At 58.6% G+C, this 18,849-nt stretch overlaps 1 protein-coding gene across 4 annotated transcripts in view; it reads right to left on the reverse strand.

Annotated features, from left to right (window-relative positions):
- The window catches only part of FRMPD3 (FERM and PDZ domain containing 3), a 58,539-nt gene that overhangs the window by 17,812 nt on the left and 21,878 nt on the right, over nt 1–18,849 (reverse strand). The window contains exons 2-12 of one of the 4 annotated variants that reach the window (XM_053990058.1): nt 11,110–11,272; nt 10,761–10,863; nt 10,357–10,402; nt 9,156–9,260; nt 8,014–8,121; nt 7,406–7,537; nt 6,058–6,177; nt 5,792–5,928; nt 4,920–5,043; nt 4,217–4,306; nt 2,666–2,845 (exon numbers count right to left, since the gene is read on the reverse strand). In XM_053990058.1, coding sequence (XP_053846033.1) covers nt 2,666–2,845; nt 4,217–4,306; nt 4,920–5,043; nt 5,792–5,928; nt 6,058–6,177; nt 7,406–7,537; nt 8,014–8,121; nt 9,156–9,260; nt 10,357–10,402; nt 10,761–10,863; nt 11,110–11,260 — 1,296 coding nt within the window. In that variant the 5' untranslated portion in view covers nt 11,261–11,272. The remainder of the gene's footprint in view (nt 1–2,665; nt 2,846–4,216; nt 4,307–4,919; nt 5,044–5,791; nt 5,929–6,057; nt 6,178–7,405; nt 7,538–8,013; nt 8,122–9,155; nt 9,261–10,356; nt 10,403–10,760; nt 10,864–11,109; nt 11,273–18,849) is intronic. The other 3 variants (XM_053990059.1, XM_053990060.1, XM_053990061.1) reach the window with 3 other exon arrangements.

Raw genomic sequence — 18,849 nt, forward strand, 5'->3', positions numbered from 1 at the left:
AAGCCACCGTGCATGCGGACGTGCTCGCTGGAAGTGTGTGAGCTGGCTTACTCCAGTGGGCTGGCTTGTCTCCAGCCTTTGGGGGGCTGGACAGCAGGGTCACAGGGGAAAGTCTGCTCCTGCAGCAGGAAAGGGCTGGGGGAGGTACAGAGTGGATTGCTGCCGCAGGGATTGGCTGTGGGGAGCAGCGCTGCAGGATCTGTGGACAAGCTGCGTGGGAATTGTCACCTAATGCAGAGCAGATGGATGCCAGCATCACCTAAGCCTCCAGAGCATCTGTCCCTCCCGTGGCCAGTCTGTGTGGGGGGAACGGTGCTCTCTTCCACACCAGGGAGAGGACAGCAGCACCCCAAGAGCTCAGTGCCATGGAGCGAGGTGACAGTGGGGACAGGATGCTCAGAGCACTCACAGCGAGCCACGAGCAGTGACAGGGTCATGAGCAGCCTGTTATTAATGCATTAATGTGGTGATTTTATGCACACAAATCCAAGGGGCGTGGGCAGCAGGAGGAACCTGCAGGGTTACTCGTGGTGCAGCCCCTGGTTATTCCTGCTCTGTAAGGAGCAAATGGATGGATTCCTGCACAGCCCAGGCAGCTGGAGGGGCTAGGCAAGGAGGGCTTCCACCTCTCCATGCTGCAGCAGGGGAGGGTGAGGGCTTTGAAGGGTTAGAACAGACACAGCAGGACACCAAGGCTTTAACTGCACAACAACTGACCTCGGTGGGATGCAGAAGAGGGAATGTTAAAAATGTTACAGTTGACCAAATACCCACTTGGATTAGGAATGCAAAAAAAGGGCTTTGTCCATGAGGCTGTGGAGGGGAGAGCTGAAGCAGAGGGGATGAGGATTAGCACAGCTCTGGCAGAGGCTGCTGGAGTGTTACTGCAGGTTAGCAGAGCTGCTGGACCAGGCACAGTGGCAGCAGGAAAACAGACTTGGAGGAATTAATGAGCTGGGTGGGAGAAAGTGCTAAAATCCACCAGGACAGGAGGCAGCAGGAGAATCCTAAACAAATCCACCACGATTACAGCTGTGAGACTACGACTGAAACAGTGCAAAGAAAGGGCTGCAGAGAGGGCTGAGGCTTTGAGACCTTGCAGGAGATGAAACACAGAGACAGCTGGCAAAGCAGCTCAGCTTCATCAGTCTCGGGGGGAAAAGGGATGAATGCAGGGGCAGGAAAGCTGACCCACAGCCAAAGGCTCAGAGGGCTTGTGCAGCAGCACCTCCCTGCCCCACAGAGTCCTGGCCCCACCGTGCCAGGCAGGCTCTGCCAAGTACTGCTCCTGACTGACCAACTCCAAAGTCAATCCTAACTCTGTCCTGTTGAATTCAGAGGGAGAGGAGAGGAGAGGAGAGGAGAGGAGAGGAGAGGAGAGGAGAGGAGAGGAGAGGAGAGGAGAGGAGAGGAGAGGAGAGGAGAGGAGAGGAGAGGAGAGGAGAGGAGAGGAGAGGAGAGGAGAGGAGAGGAGAGGAGAGGACTTGGCATTTACCTGTGAGATCTCTGCCTCTCAGCTGCCCTTCCCCATGGGGCAGGGAGGCAGTGACACCGAGGATGCCCTGGAGACACATAGAACTATGTGCCTTTGAGTCTGTCAGGGCCGTGTCCCAGCTTGTTAAAAACCTGACCAAAGGCCAAGGGAAGTTCTCTTTAGGATCTTGTGGCTGCTGCACCAGGCACCAAAGAAGGAAGTAAAGATCTTACTGTGCTGCTGACACTTTTCTTGGAGGGTTTGGGACCCTTGAGGAGGGGTGGCAGGGGCTGGCCACAGGGATTGACTATCAGAACCAGCACTGCACTGCACAACAACAGCAGGAGATGGGGGATGACAACACACGGGGCTCAGGGGGGCCTGCCAAGGGCTGCTCTGGGGGCTGAAGGGGAGGATAACAGGGGCAGCTGGCAAGGTACCCAGGGGGTGGCTACTGGGCCAGGGACACACAGCCATCTGTGCTCCCACTGAGCCCAACACCTCCTTCCCATCATGTCCACTTCATTCAACAATCCTGCCCAGCTTGACAAGTTCCACAAGTGCTACTAATGCATGAAACCTCCCAGTCCCCTCCAGTAGCTGCACCCAGCCCAGCTATGGCCACCTACTGCTCCTCTCCAGCCCTGAGCAGAGGCGAGGTGCTGTCCTGCCTCCAAAGGGTCCTGCTACCTGCCTGGCCTGTGTCACCCCCACCTGCCCCGAGGATCCTGCTTGAACCATTAGGTAGGTGTTTGGGTCATGGCCAGAAGGGCACCGTGCCTGCCCTGTGGCCCTGGGTCATGGCCAGAAGGGCACTGTGCCTGCCCTGTGGCCCTGGGTCATGGCCAGAAGGGCACTGTGCCTGCCCTGTGGCCCTGGGTCATGGCCAGAAGGGCACTGTGCCTGCCCTGTGGCCCTGGGTCATGGCCAGAAGGGCACTGTGCCTGCCCTGTGGCCCTGGGTCATGGCCAGAAGGGCACCGTGCCTGCCCTGTGGCCCTCAGCAGCCATCCCTGCCTGTGTGGCACAAGGAGTCAGACCCAGCAGGGGAGATGCTGCAGGCCCTGGTGTGAAAGGGGTTTTGGAGTCTCTAGGAATCCCAAGCAGATTCTCCAGCACACAGCTGTGACGTGAATCCCCTCAAAGGCTGGCCCCAAACCCCCAGCCTCATCTCCACGGCACCCATGCCTACCTTGGCATCCAGGATGCTCGTCTCCACCCGGGCCACCCCCTGGTTCTCCCTGAACAGCTGGATCTTGCTGACCTTGCTGAACTCTGACAGCACCGTGGTGAGGTTGGTCTTCAGGTCAATGACGTGGCTGATGCCGTGCCGGGGTCCCACCAGCAGGGTGGTGGCTGCCTGCTTCTCGTCCTGGTGGCACAGGCACATGGAGAGAGAGAGAGACAGACAGGCAGGGGTGAACAAACACACCCTGGCGTGGCACAGGCTGCACCTGGCTCTCTCCATGGAGCCAAGCCTCAATGCTGGCAGCCTGGTCAGCTCCAGGATGGCTTTTGTGGAGCAGTAGGTAAGGCTGGTGCCACTAACCTGCCTCCCTGAGCCCCTTTGCAGAGCTGGGAGTGGTGTGCAGGATGCCAAGGCTATTTAAAAGTAAAGCTCTGAACTGAGTGTCCACATGAAATATTCAGGCTCACTGGGGTCACTACACTGAAGTAAGTGTGTTACAAATCTGTCTGATCTGACATTGCCTCTGAGAGACAGAAGCAAAGGAGGGAGTGAATGTATTTCAGAAAAAAAGAAAGACCAAAGCCTTGACTGGAAGTCGGGATGTTTCTTGCTCTGGTCTAAAAGGATGCTTCAAGCCAGGTGTGGAGGGGAAGAGGAGCTGGGCAGACCATTGCAGAAGATAATATGGGAATACTTTTTACCACTTCAACACAGTTCAACTCACAGGCTGGCTCAGAAGCATTGCTTTGGTGTCAGAGATAAAAAAACATGCTGTCTACTCAGGCAGTGTCAGGGGCAGGCTCTGACTGCTCTGCTGTGGCACCAAGCAGACACCACAAGGTTGTGCCTGCACTGATTTCCTGCAGGCAGCCCTTTGAGCTGTGAGGTGAGGGGCAGAGCAGACCAAAGGCTGCCAGAGATGGAACCCAGCAGGCAAAGCACTGGAAGCCAGGGGAGTGCTGAGACCACAGGTGAGGGTAAAGGGAAGGATGGCAGAGACACCTACATGGGGACCTCTGGGTAGGAGGTGGATGAGAGGGATGACAGGGTGGGCCAGGCAGTGGGGAGCCTCAGTGGGTCCTGTTTGGGCTGGTGGCTTTCCTCCTGCTGAGGTGGTTTGGGTGAGCAGTGCAGATGAAGGATCACCGTGGCAGTGATCACTGCAGCACCTGTGACAGGGCAGCAGGCCCAGCTGTGGGCAAGCAGGGAACACAGTGGCCTTTGCCAGGAGCTGCCCTCCTCCAGGATGGATGGCAGGATGTGCCAGGGCACGCTCGAGCTACAAACACACGCCTGAAACTCCTCCGGCTTCGCAGAGCAGGTCATCTTGCTGCCCCACAGGCTGGCAGGAACAGGGCAGATCCCGACCCTGCAGAGCTGAAAACGCGACCTGCTGACAGCAGAGGCTCCGAGGCTTTCTGGGTGGGCTTGGAGCTCAGCAGGGCAGAGCAGGAGACTGAGGGAAGTGATTTCTGTGGGAGCCACGTGTCCCCTGGCTCCCCCCAGCACACACTCAGGAGCAGGCACCTCCCAGCCCAGCCTGAATTACCGTACCAGTCCCACCGTGTTGAAGAGAACCCCAGCGAAGGTCGGCAGCTCGTTCAGGATCCTCAGGTACTGCAGCTTTGCCTGGGCTGTGGAGACCTGACAAAAACCACACGGGTGATCACTGTGAGCACAGGGGGGAGAGAGGCAGGAGGCTGGGGCAGACTCGGGGGCTCTCAGGTAGGGGTGCACAGCAAGCTGTCAGGCAGCTCCGGGCACGGGCTGTGCTGGCAGCGAGTCTGAGTGGTGGGTGAGGGCAGTTCCCACTCCCCTGCCATCCTGGGCAGCTGCTGGGAGGTAACTCAGAGCAGAGGCACAGCCAGGAAGGAGCCCCAGTGCTTGATGTGTAACCCCCCCGAGGTGTACAGCCCTCCCTCCCTCCCTGGGCAGCTGTAAAGGCTGCAGGGACCAGGGCGATGGCTCAGCCGCCGCCTCCAGAGCTTTCCAAGCCCAGAAGCAGCGATAGCAAGGAGCTGATGTGTGCCACTTCAGCCAAGCCTCAGCTGATCTCAGCCCTGCACCCCCTGCAATCCACACCAGCTCCTGAACGCGGGCTCAGGAGAGAGAGTGTCTGCCTGCCTGGCTGGGGTTCATCTCCCTTGCAGGGGATTTGATAACAGGAGTCCCCGAGGAGCTGGGGACAACGGGCTGGGGTGGGGGGCAGGCTGTCACCCCAGCAGCCCCGAACAGGGACTCTGAGGGCTGGGCTCACCTTGGTGCCGCCAGGCTGGTGCTGGTGGGCTTTGAGCTGCTGCGAGAGGGATTTCCGAAGGCTCTTCTCTTTGACGAGCTGCAGGAGCGAGGGGGGCAGGAAGGGCTCCAGGCCCCACTCCTTCCTGTGGGGAGGGAAGCCTGCATGAGCTGCCAGGTCGGAGACACTGCCGGCGAGCAGAGAGGGACAGAAAACTGTCCCAGAGCATCCTCCTGCCGTCAGAGGGAGCTGGAGCCACAGCCAGAGCAGCAGCAGCCCCCAGCTCGGGTCCCCAAGGGGATGGGACCCCAGGCTGGTGACACAGCTACCAGCTTCAGCCTGGGGAACGGCAGCGCCACGCTCTGCAGCAGACCCCGGCTCCCACTCACCTTCATGCAAGCTCAGGGGATGCAGGGCAAATTCCCAAACCTCTTTTGGGGTCCTCTTGGGTGACCCCTCCCTCCTTCCTCCCTGTGCCAGCTGGGCAAGGCCAGCTGCACGGGTGGGCTGGGTGTGGGTTTAGGTCCCCCCAGGAGCCACAGGAGGGCTGAGCCAGCACTTGGTGATGGGCTGAGACAGCCACAGAGCCTTCTCCTTGCCTTGGATGCGGGCAGAAAACCAGCCTGCGTTCCCATGGAAATGATCCTGGGCTGACAGCAAGTGTCCCCAGCCCTGGCTGCTGCATGTCAGTGTGAGGGGGTCTTACACAGCCCCATGGTGGGACCAGGGGCTGGCTGTCACTGCTGCCAAGCCCCTGAGCCACCACCCCGCTCGGGGGGCTCTCAGAACACCTCATGCTCCGCACCCCAAAACATTGCGGTGACACAGGGACACAGGGAAGGGACAACGAAGGAGGGCTGCGTGGAAGCCTGGGGACGGGGAGGAGGACTCACTCCACATTCTTGAGGGAGACCTTCTGGCTGGGGCGGGTGGCTGAGACAGTGATGTAGATGTGGAGGGCAGCCAGCCCCAGCAGCATCTCTGGCTTGGGGTCTGTGCCGAAGCGCTCTCTGATCACATCGTTGCGGCTCTGCAGAAGGGAGAAGAGGTGTCCTCAGACAGGGACAGGGACAGGGCACTGCCACCTGAGCGGTGCTGCCACAGGGCCCAGCCCTGGCAGACCTGTGGACCACGAGCTCCAGCAGCTCCCAGTCCCTACCTGGATGTACAGGTACTCGAAAGCTGCAGGGTCCCGGCGCAGCAGCTCCACTGGGTCCTTGGGGAAGAAGCTCACACGGAAGAGGCACCTCATGCCATGGTAGTGTGTTCTTTGCACAACCTGTGGAAGGAGCAGAGGGGAGCAGTGAGCCCAGGAACCACTGGCTGCAGGGCACGAGATGCCCTCTCCTCTCTTCTGGCATTATATTTCATTCCTCTCCTCCATGCACCACCTTTCATCCCAGCAATGTCCCAGCCTTCCTTGGTGTGACAGCTTTGCTTGGTGCTGTAGGGTTTGTGCCACTTAGGCTAATGGTTGCTCCATGATCCCCATTTTATCCCTGGTTCTGTGCAGTGCCAGCTTAGTGCCTCTCCTAGCCAAGGATACTCATGAGTGCTGTCTACAGCTGCCCAGGCTGGAGCACAGAGCAGCTCCATGATGCTGTCAGTGTGGGATGGATAAAACCCTGACTGTCTCCCTCTTTGGCCACCCTTTTCACCCCTGAGCCTGCAGGACCATGCCAGAGGCAAGGAAAGGCTGTGCCACCCCACAGCACAATCCCAGCCTGTTACAGCACATCACAATTGAGATGGCCACAATACACAAATTATCATCACACAATTTCAGAAGGCTTCAGGTGTCTGCCCATACAGAGTAACACCATATCACCTCAGAAGGGTGCAAGTGTCTGCCCTTCCTGTTCTTCAGCCCAGCCTTTTATACCCTCATGTTCATGCATGGCTCTGTGTGCCCTCTGCTCCCTTTGGTGGTTGCTCAGTGCCCCTGGGCACTCCATGGCTCATTGCTGCCAATGCTGCTCACCTGCTCCTCACAGCTGTGCCCACTGGGGATGAGGCTGGGCCACAGCCCCATCCCAGTGACCCAAACTGTGCCACACACAGCCCCATCCCAGTGACACAGACTGTGCCACACACAGCCCCATCCCAGTGACACAAACTGTGCCACACACAGCCCCATCCCAGTGACACAAACTGTGTGCCACACACAGCCCCATCCCAGTGACACAAACTGTGTGCCACACACAGCCCCATCCCAGTGACCCAAACTGTGCCACACACAGGCCCAGTGCCAGTGACACAAACTGTGCCACACACAGCCCCATCCCAGTGACCCAAACTGTGCCACACACAGCCCCAGTGCCAGTGACCCAAACTGTGCCACACACAGCCCCATCCCAGTGACACAAACTGTGCCACACACAGCCCCATCCCAGTGACACAGACTGTGTTCCTACACCAGCCAAGCCCACACTGGGGGAAGAGGAGGCTCTCTGTGCCCAGCCCCTCACCTCGGCCATCCCAACACCCTCCCACGCCCAGCAGCTTACGTGGGCCAGCGGCTGCTTGTCCTGGAGCAGCAGGAAGCGGTGGCTCTGCTCCGGGCTGGAATACTCCAGGACCAGGGCAAAGTGCTCGATGTGTCTCAGCGACAGGCGGTCCTGCAACGTCACCATCACGTCCTGCAAATGCCACAGACAGCTTGGTGCCAGGCACTGGCTACTTCACTGGGACCTCACTAAGAGCCCACTCGCCCCTGGCAACCGGGGCCGTGCCAGGATGAGGCTGAGAGGGTCCACAGGATGGTACAGGAGAGGTGACCAGCAGCCAGGTGGCAGCGGGAGGTGACCTGGGCTAACCCCGGGTGCTGCTGAGGGAGCTGGCCCCTGGCAGGGGGACTCACAGGAGATCCAGCCTGGCTGGAGGGCAGGCTCACAGCAAGGAGAGAAGGCAGGAGAGGCAGAGCCAGCAAAGCCCCGTCCCTGCCAGCTGCAACGCGTGCTGCCTGGGGAGGCAGACGGGCCATCCATCATGCCAGAGCGGCTCGCAGCCAGCCCAGCGCTGCTGTTCGTGCTTGGGAAGCAGGAGAGGAAAAATGGATCGGGCAGGTGGGAGGAGAGGGGTGTCATGGTGCTGTGGGGGGAGCAGAGGGACTCACCTTCACCGTGGTTCGGCCATCGAACGTGAAGGATTTGATCTGCCCGTTCTCCAGGAAAACCTTCAGCACGTTGGGAATGAGGAGGAGAGCTTCTTTCTTCAACATGTCCTGGCATGTGGGGCCAGCAAAGGGGGAGGCGAGGAGGGTGGGGGGCACGGAGAGACGGAGGGAGGGTGGGGAGAGAGAGTGTCAGTGATGGAGCACTCGTGGCATCCTCTGCTGCTCTGGGCTTTTGTGCTAACAGGCACATTTCCCCTGACAACCCAGCATTCTGTCGAGCCATCAGGAAGCGCGGAGCTGAGGCAATTCAGAGCTGCCTGAGAGATTCACCTCCTCAGCTCCCAGCAGCTGCAGTGGGAACAGAGCATCTGGCTCTGTCCAGCACATCCCAGTGCCCATGCCTGGCAGCCTGTCCCGCTCCCCAGCTGGTGTCCCAGACAGGAGGTATGGCTGGGGTGGCTCAGAGCTGATCCCCCTTTCCTGACCCTCACCCCAAGCCTATCCCCCCTCAGCCCTGAACATCCCCTCTGCAGGAAGTTGGGAGAAGGCTGATTTTATTTGGTGAGAAGCATTTCAATCAGATAATTACCTAATTGATTTTCCTTAAAAATAGAACATGCTAGAAGCGCTTTACAGGGTTGTTTTTTTTTTTTTTTCAGTTTTGTTTTGTTGTTAATAAAACCTTTCTGCAATTAAGAGATAAAAGCACTGGGCTGGAACTCTTCAGCTTCCACAGCCATTCAGCAGTGCCCTGGTCACCCTGCCCCACACAGAGGCACTCCAAAGCTTTTGGGATCAGGCTGGAAGCCACAGATCTTCCTTAGAGCAGGCACTGGCATTGCCTGGATGCCTCCCCTGCGTGCTCAGGGGGACTCAGCTGAGACCAGGTTTCTAAGGCCAGTTTTTGGGGCTCCTTCAGAGGGATGGGGGACGCCCACAGCAAGCCCCCCAGCAGTGACCCAACACGTTGACTGTGCCCAAGGACATCTGTCCAGTGGGGCTCCCCAGGCCAGACAGCTGCTCTCACCTGCAGAGCCCAAATCAGGGAAGAGGAGCCCTGTGGCCCCCAGCCAGCCCGCACGCTGTGGCCCTGGGGACACCTCAGGGGGGTGAAGCACAGAGGAAGGCAGGGCAGGACTTACTGGGTCTGTCTCGCCGACCGTCACCTGCTCGGAAAATCGGACTTTGGCCGGGTTGGACCTTAGCTTCGCCTTCTTGGCTGCGCTGATGAAAGCAGATTTGGGGGACTGCAAAGAGAGCGCTGGGTAAATCACCTGCCTGCCCTCGGAGCCATGGTGTGGGGAAAGGCAGACACGGGGCCCAGTGTGATGACGGGGAATGGGAAGCAAACCACGAAATGGGGAGGGTGGAAAGCAAATCCCCTTGGCTGTGGTTACACAGCGCTGCAGGCAGGGCCAGAACGACGAGCAGCAGCCCCTGAAGTCACACCAGCAGCATCAGTGTGGCAGGGAGGCTGCACCCCAGTGAGCACCTGTGCCTGGCACTCCTTGTGCAGGCTGAGCTCCAGCAGATGTCAGCCAGGTCTTGCTTGGAGGCACTGGCACTGGCCGGATGAGAGAGATGAACCCTTGGATGTGGGTTTGCAGCCCCAGGGAGACGGCAGGAGCCTGGGCATCCCTGCAGGATGTTCTGGTGGCAGTGCCAGCACATACTCCAGCACAGAGACAGTCGTGCCACAGAGCCGTGTGTGCCAGCTGACGGTGCCAGCACCAGCTGAGCTGCCTGTCCTGGCTGGCGGCCATCGCGGGCCAGGAGGGAAAAAGCTTTTTTGGAGTGTGGCACACGCCCCCACTCCTGACAGAGCAGTGCTGGGGAGCACAGGGGAGCTCTCACGCTTCTTTCCTAACATCAAAGACTCGGTGAAGCACAAACGACAGCTCGGTCTGCCCCAGGGCCAAGGAAGCCGAGCCCCAGCGCACCATCGCTGCCGGTGGCCGCAGCATCTCCAGCCCTCCTGCAGCCCGGCCCTCCCAGCTCCGCAGGGACCCCCGAGCCAGCAGCGACCCCTCCCTGCCACCCCTGGCACGATGGGTTGCTCTATCAGACACACGGGGTGTGCTCGGCAAACCGGACGGGTTTGGGAATATTTTCTCTCCCTCCCTCCTGGTGACAAGGATGGGGAGATGGCTGCACGGGGCCGTGGCAGCTCTCAGACCCCACAGCTTGGAAGAGCCGTGGGGTGGTGGGACGTGGGTCCAACAAATCGGTTGAGCTGCCTGAGTGGTCTCCCAGGGTCTCCAGGGACCCTGCCTCGGCCTCCGAAAGGGTTTTTCACCCCTGTCCTGGCTCCCCTGGAGCTGGCCACGGCCCTGCCAGTCTCACCTGGTGGGTGTGCAGGACCGTGAGGATGATGAAGTCCTTGGCCTTCCTGTGACAGAAAGGAGAAATGAAGATGGATGGGACCTTATGGTGATGGACCTCAACATGTGCAACTGGCTACTGAGAGCACATCCCACCCTTCTCAGCCCTGTGGTGGTTGGGATCTCTGTGGGCTCCTTGGGGTGCTTGGCAACGTGGCTGTGGATTCTTTCCCACTTCTTGGCCAGCTGGGAAGGGCTATGGCACTTGCTCCAAGGCTCTCCCCCTGCTCAGGCTGAGAATTCCCCACCCCAGCAGTGACCACTGGTGACGTGGGTGTGCACTGACACTGCAAGGCTTTGGTACGGGCACAGCAGCCTGGCACGAGCCCTTCCCCAGAGGCCATGAGGGACAAGTGTTGTCCTCACCTGACAAGCTCGATGAATCTCTCTCTGGGGGCTTCACTCACATCCTCATCGTTGATGGCCAAGATCTGGTCTCCTGGCAGGAGTTTATCCTCAGAGGGGCCGCCTGCCAGGAGAGAGGGTCAGGGCCAACCCAGGCATCCCAGAGCTGCGGGGTAGAGGGGAAGCAGGAGGGTCCCAAGCATCCCCAAAGCATTTGCCCACGTCTGTGGCTGTGGAGGACACCCTGCAGGCCCACCAGAGGGGACAGGAGAGGACAGGAGCCCAGGGAGGGGTCCTACCCGGGCGGGGGAAGCGCCGCTGTGTTTCCTGGCACGCTGCAGCTGCGTCCAGGACCACCCCCACACCCTACCTGCTGCCACCGACCGCACCACCACGGGCCTCTCGCTGCCAGCCACAAAGCCGAATCCGTAGAGGGGGTGGCGCTGGACCGTCACCTGTCGGAGCGTGTCCGAAGGCAGCTGCCCACATTCCATATCATCGCCACCGCGCTCCTCCGGCATCACATGGCTGCGCTGCAACCACAGGGACAGGCTGTAACGCGCCCCACCCCGCGGCCCTGCCCACCACACCGAGCCCTCTGAGGCTGCAGGGCAGCCCCACTCCACCTGCAGCGCTCCCAGCACTCCCGGTCCCTTCCTGGGACGGCCACAGCCCCGTCCTCCCGTGCAGAGCCGTGCTGCTCAGCGCCTGTCCCTGCCACAGCACCAGAGCTCAGGCAGGGGACGTTCACGGAGATGCCACGCAAGGGTAAATCACCATCCTCTCCCAGCACCTCACTGTCCCGCTGCCCCAGCACTGCAGCCCATTAGATGGGAGATGTGCGCGGGGTAAACTGCTGGTGGTGTGGCTCTGGCCATTCCCCGAGGGTCAGGGGAGACGGCGGCCCTGGCACTGAGAGCTCTCCCTGCCATTCTGCAGAGCTTTAAGAGCAAACCCCAGGGCTGGCTTATTCATGCTGTGAAACACAGCTCAGCAATATCAGAGATAAGTGAAAACAAGTTTAGCCGGTCTAAAAACTAGGATTAAGGCAGGCTCAGCTGTGCTACTCCAACCAAATCTCCACCATCAGCCCAGGGACTCCTTGGAGTGGAGACAACCAGAAGATGGGAAGATCCAGCCCGGGGCAAGGTCATGTCAAAGCTGCTCTAGGCATCCGGGAGCAGTGCCAGCCATGGCTCCAGGCTGTGAGCCTGCTATGGGGGAGCGATCCCAGCACCACGGGATGGCCACGGAGCACAGCACAGATGGCAACACGCACAGCCCAGCCAGAAAAACAAAGTGGTGAACGTGCTGTTGTTTCTGTGCTGCTCATTGCTTGTTCCTGTCCAGACTATTTAGTCTATTTAAAAAAGATCCTTCCCGGCCTTTTGACAACACACCAATTGTTCCATCTCTTATCAGTTTAGGATTTGATGCATCATCCAACTAATGCTATCTGTCTGCATTTCTGACACCCCCATCTGCTCCCAGCGCTGCGTTTGGCACCTGCTGCAGAGCCAAGAGGGACAGCACGTGGGGCTGGAGGGGACAGGAGCTCCTGGCAGCTCCACACCAGCACACACAGCTTGGGGCCTGAGGACATCACGGTCAGCAAAGACAGCCCTGTGCCGAGCCTGATCCCCAGGTAAGCACCCAAAACCCTCCGAGGGAGGATGTCATGTCTGCCATGGGAGCTCTCCTGAGCACAGGTGAGTCTGCCCAGGGTCAGGGATACAGCGCTGGCCATGGGTGAGCTGCGCTCTGTGACGATGGGATGTCACCACAGCCAGGTGACCCATTCCCAGCACCCAGCTGGGTGCGCGCTCGTGGCTTTCCCCTCCCGCAGGCAGCGGCACAGGGCTGGAGAAGAAAACGGTGAGGCCTGGGGAAGGGAACTGGTGAGGAGCAGCAGGGTCTGGGCACCCCTGAGCACGGGAAGTGCCGCGCCCATCAGCGCTCCCAGCAGGAGCAGAGCCAGCTCCAGCGCCAGGAGAGTGCAGCTGCAGGGGAACCGGCGAGACCATCTCCCCAGAGACTGTCTCTGCGCCGCCTCGTTAGCTGCTCTGCTACTCCCGTGAGCATTTAAAAGAACAACAGTAACAACCACAACAAAAAGAATCACGCGATTCAACCGATTTTCTCAAACAAACGTTATCCGAGGCCATTGTGCGCAGCTGAAAAGGCGACTGAATGCAGCACTGCGTCTCCACGCGCCTGGCATGGCCAGGGAGAATGCCAGAGCTGGCTGCCACAAGACAGCAGTCACCGAGCTGCTGGCTTCCCAGGGGACACTTTCATCCCACCCATGCTGCCCGCAGCCATCGCAGCCCCCCGGCCAGCAGGTGAACACGAGGATGAGCAGCAGGGCTCGAAGCACCGGGATGCCTCGGAGATGTGGCTGAGCTCAGTGCGATGGCTCCGGGGAAACACAGGCAGGGGTTTGCTCACCAAGTCACAGCAAAGTGGGTGGCGAGTCCCAGACCAGAGCTGCCCAGCTGTGTCCCGAGATCTGTCCTTCTGTGTGCAATCGGGGCGTCGGTGTCACCCTCGCTCCTCCCCACGGAACCCGCGGCTGAGCCACAGCCGGTGACCGCCCAGGACCAGGGACAGCAGCGTCTCCCGCAGCCGAAATTACCATCAGAATTGGTTAGCCGGGAAATCTTTGCAGCTTTAACAGACAAAAGGAAAAGAAAGCACACCTCACTTCAGCCACAACCAGCCTGCCCTGCCATCCAGCGTCAAAGGGAAGAGGGGAATAAAGAGATGGATACGGACAATGAAAACTCCTTTACCGGCCTCTTAAGCTGCTCCTCTCCTGATAAGACTTGGACGCTGCAGAAGCATTACCAGGAAATTAAATAAAAGAGGACGAGCGTCCTCCTAAGCAGGACTTATCCACTCCTGGAGAAGCAGTAATATGCTCAGCAGCAGGTACAACATGCCTTCTCCAGGCTGTGGCTCTGAACGTCCCTCCTGCAGCAGCTCTCCCATGCCGGGCTTGGGGATTAACGTGTGCTCGCCCTGGGCCAGAGCGAGAGGCCAGAGAAACCAGCAGCAGCAGCAGTGGGTAAGGTAGCTCTCTCCCTAACACTGGTAATTGGCTGCACCCCAAGAGCTATCACTTCCTTGGAGCCTGATTTTTTTTTGTGTTTCTTCTTTTAATTTCTGGGCAGAGAGCTGTGCTGGGCAGCAAAGCTCACGGGCAGGCTCTCGCAGCAGGGAGCTGAGGAAATGAAACAATCCCTGGAGCTCAGCAGCTCTGGTGCCATCAGCAGCACCAAACCCAGCCTCACCCTGGGGCCACACTGCTTGGGGAACACCTGCCACCACCTTGGTGGGCACGGGCCAGCACTGACCCCATCCCACTGCGGGGAGCCAGTGGCTGTTTATGGCCATGTCCCCACCCTGCCTGTGTCCTTACCTGCCTGCTGCCCACCCTTAGCCCAAGAGCCTGCTCTGCATCCCCTTGTGTCCTCGGGGTCCACCATGGCACAGTGCCACCGAGGCACAGTCACTGGAAAACAGATCAGCACAAAGTAAAAGGATGTATCAGGAGAAAGCTCTCTGTGCCCAGCAGCAGCAGGAGCCCACCATGGATGTACCCCTGTGGGAGCACCTGGCTCTTCACGGCGTCTTGACTGATGTGGCATGAAGATATCCTGAGGCTGGGACACTCATCTGCTGACCTCTGATCTGGTCACACTCCGCCACCCAAGGTAAGAGAGACATCAGCTTGGTGCAGTCACTGCCCATCATGATACACCCACCACCAAGGGATGTGCCTTCAGCTTCCTGAGCACCTTCAGACCTCCCTGCCATGGAACCGGCCTGAACACAGAGCCCTCATCCCCCCCAAACAGATAAAGGCAGAACAGGAGTTACTCCAAAAGCTGACGCATCCATTTTTAATTTCCTACCACAATAAATCTCTGCTCCCTCTGAGGACTGATTTTCTGCCTTTTCTCTTAATGCTGACTGGCCATCTGCCACCAGAACAAACCAGTACCACCTGCCTGGGAGGAATGATGGTCTCCATCTACCCAGGACACTCACACCATTTCCAACTGCCTTTACACAAGTGGCACCGGGTGAAAACACTTTGTGCAGCCAAGGAAGGGCTCACAGCTCAGCTCCAGGATGGGGAGTGGTTATGGGAAGGTCTTGTCCCTTCTGCAGAGGGCCAGTTCGCAGGGGTGGGTGCCAGCTCTCCTCCCCCTTCCTCTGCTGCTGTGAACAACCCAAGAACAAACAGAGCCTGCGGAGTCCTGCCTCTCCTACTGCAAAGCCGTGCCCGGCTCCTCCATCTGCCAGGCTGCAGTTGGTGAGCGGCTTGTGAGGCATGTGGGATCCTGAGCACGTGTGGCAGCGGCAGGAAACGCCGGGGAACAGGCCAAGAAGGGTTTTTATGGGGAACATACGGCAGCTCCAGCCTCACACCCCGGTCTTCATCTCAGATGGAGCCGTGGGGCTGCCGGGGAACGTGGGGACCAACAGCGGGGACAAAAGCAGAGCAGGCAGAGCTGGCTGGCACGGGACCCACCGTGACGTGTGTCTGCTCCACCAGCCCTGCATCTGCACCCAGAGGGCATCTGGGCACCTTGGCAGATGCCACTTGGCCCACGTTTAGGTGTCAGACACCCCCAGCATGGGCAAACAGATGCTGTCTTTCCTGAGGAGCTGCTCAGCCACACGGACCCAGCCTGGTAAAGCTGTCCCTGCTCTGGCAGCGTTCAACAGCTGAGAGAAGCGAGGAGAGCTGGACTGAGGGGTGCCAGCGTGGCTGAGACCAAGACTAAGGGCAGCAGAATAACCCTGGCCTTCACGGGTGAAGTCCTTCATGGACCCAGCCAGGAGAATGCAGTCTGTATGCGGCTCTGCCATATGGCCCACGACTTTACCCCCTGTGCTCCAGCTTGGATTCGCTGTCAGTATTGGGAAGCAGTTTAAAACAGAGCTCCTCAAAGGGAGCTGGCTGTCCTGAGCTGGCAGGCGAGCCGGGAACGCTGCTGGTACAAAGGTGGGGTGCCAGATGGCACCCGTTTGAGGGCACAAGTACCCCTGGCTTTCAGCGCAGGGACAAGCAGCCAGTGAGCGGTGTCCAGCAGAGCTGCTGGAGAAGCTGATGAGCAGCCAAAGGCAGCTGTAAATAACGAAGCAGCAGCCGCAGCCTGGCTCCGGGCAGCAGCTGCAGCCTTCTGCTGCTCAGCCTGCAGCTTTTTAAATGGCCCTGGCATCGCACCTAGAGATAAACACAGGCTGAGGGGCCAGGCAGGTTGGGGGCTAGTTGGAAATCCTAGGACCTGTTATACCCTGGGGGTGGCAGAGATGGATTTATTGCCCCCTGGCAAGGACTGGAGCCAGCTCAACAAGGTGCTGGGGGCAAGAGGGGCTCAAAAATTCTTCAAAGTAACGATGGCAATTACAAAAAATAGAGTATAAGCATGGCTAGCAAAGACCCCGTGTGCTACCACAACCTCCAGCCACACTCAGGTCACCAGAAGAAACAGCTTCTGCAGAGGGAGAGGCTGTCCTGAAACAAGCCCTGGGAGACACGGCCAGATGCATCACTGAGAATCTGCAGCTCAGCCTGTATCGTGCTTTCCATGGGCAAACACACACAGACATTGCCTTCCCCTGCTGGGACTGGGGATCTCCAGGCTAAAAAGGAGAAGAGGGACCACAATGGTCCCTGAAAGCAGCCTGACAGCAGGCAGGGAGCTGGCACTGCATGAGAACTGGAAGGCACCTGTGGAAGGAGGTTTGACACATGAAAAGGCAGCACTTTGCCACACAGTTGATCCCAGGAGCTCCCTGCTGCAGGATGCTGGGGAGGCTGGAAATTCTACTGGGTTTGAAAAGCAATTTCCAGCTACTGAAGCCAGAGGCCTCCACATTTTCCTTGCTGTAGTTTGCCAGATCCTGGGAGAATTTACACCAAGAGCTGTCTGATCAATGTGCAGCAGGAGAGAGGACCTGAGCCCACCTCGCTGGCACAGTGCATGTGCATGGGCTGCCCGAGGTGCACGTGGCTGTGGCAGAGGTGGGACTGCAGCTGAGTGTGCCACTGGATGCCCTCGGGTCCCAGGGCAAGGACTCAGCAGCTGCAGGAGTGAAGGATGCTGAGTGTGAGATGATGACAACCTCCAGATTGTTCACTCACACAGCCTGGCCGTGCCTGCACAAATTTGGGACAGGCTGGGGTGCTGTGGAAACTGTCTAAATGCCCCCCAAAGACAGTGGGTTCCCTCATCTGTTCAAGTTTCCACCACATTACAAACAGCGTTCTCCTCCAAATTGTTCCATGCTGTTACAGGAACCATCCTCCTCCACTAAATTGTTCCAACCAGGGGCTCCCACTCAGGTAAAAAAATTCTCCTCCAATCTTCCCTATGATTTTTGGCTGTTTAAGGGATTTTTGTTCTCCCCAGCTGGAGAAGTGGATCAAAGCAAAATCCTTTAGCAATAGGGTCAGGCCCAGAAGGCTCGTGCTCCTGACTCAGCCAGCAGCAGGTAGAGGACCACGGGGCTGCTGGCAAAACTGAGCAGGGCTGGAGAGCCTGGGCTGGAGAAGAGGGACTTGAGACAGGCAGGGCTTCCCTTGCAGGGCTCTAACAAATCTGCCTGCAGTGAGAGAGGGGTGTGAAGAGGAAAGTCTGTCTCCTCTCTAGTGCATTGAGAACATGCCCCGAGCATGGGCAGCAAAGCCACACCATGGGACAGTTTTGTCTAGGGTATCTTTCTTTACATTTGGGGATGCCCAAATGTAGGGCATCTAATCTAGGCACTAATCTAGGGCCTGGGAGAAACTGGTTTCCAGCCCCTCCTCTGCCACTATGTGCTGTGGTGATCATGGGCATGTTACCTTGGTCCTCTCCTCTGTGGTGCTCCACTGGTGCCAGCAGGCAGGAGCCCCCCCTTGTCCAGCTAAGCAAGACTCAGAGGGATTTTTGTCTTTGTGAGGACTACAGAAATACAATAGACAGACAGTCAACACTGGGATAAAATGAGATGAACACGTAAGAGGATTAATCAGAGATAAGGAGCAACAGAATAAAATTTGCAGCATTTTTCTCCATTATTTGTGTGTTGCTCAGCTGTATGATGGGGGCTTGGAGTGGGACCAGTTCCCCACCACAGCCTGGCTACTCTCTGCCTGTCCATTACTGCTTTTAACTCAGGAGAGCTCTGTGCTTTATTAACTTTGCTTTCTGCTGGCACTGGAGGCAAACACCCCTGGCCCCGTGGGCAGGAGGGGGATTACACCAGCCCCAGGTGCTCCTGCACCTCTCACGCTGGCAGGGGCAGCTTGAACCCAAACTGAGCCTTTCCTGCCAGAGCCCCCAAGTGCAGCCAGAGTGTCCCCAGAGCTCCTCAGGGACAGGGTCTGGCTGCTGCATGGCACAGCAGCTCCTCTCCAGCAGCAGGAGAATGCCTCCCCCCACACTTGTCTGGGCACCAGGCACCCGAGGCCCACCTTGCTCCAGCAGATTTGCAGGAGGAGAAATTTATCGCTGCATATAAAGTTCAGGGGGGAGTTAAATAAGGCGGGAGATTTACACATCCTTTACATTCCATTAGCGAGCAGGCACAGCCTGCATCCCCTCCCAGGCACCAGTGAGGAAGATTCAGGGCGGCTGTCAGCCCTCCTCTCCCACAGCTGGCAGAAAGGCTTGAAAATCCAATCAAGCACTTTCCTCTGGGCCTTCAGGAATCCCAGGACTTTCGCCGTGGATTTACAGTGAGCAATTTCCTCAGTGGATAACTTGGACTCCTATCTCCATCCAGCACAGCACAGAGCAGGGCACGGGAGGGACCTGGGGGAAGGAATGCCGGAGGAGGCAGGACAGCAGGAGAGATAACGCCATCCCCAGCCCAGACGGCTGCGTGACAGCCCCTGGGTGCAGAGGGAGCCTGAGCTGGGCTCAAAGCTCACCCAGCAACTCCAGCAACCCACAGCCCTGCCCTGCCAGCCCATCCAGGGTGAGAGCTGGCCCTGACACAGAGGTGGCAAGCACTGGAGCGTTTCTGGCACTACAGCATTGGTGAGATGGTCCCCCAAGCTGTGGCACAATGGCCCACAAGCTCGCCTGTGTGGCAGCAGGGACTGTCC

Source organism: Vidua macroura, chromosome 14, assembly GCF_024509145.1.
Source record: "Vidua macroura isolate BioBank_ID:100142 chromosome 14, ASM2450914v1, whole genome shotgun sequence".
Taxonomy (NCBI): domain Eukaryota; kingdom Metazoa; phylum Chordata; class Aves; order Passeriformes; family Viduidae; genus Vidua; species Vidua macroura.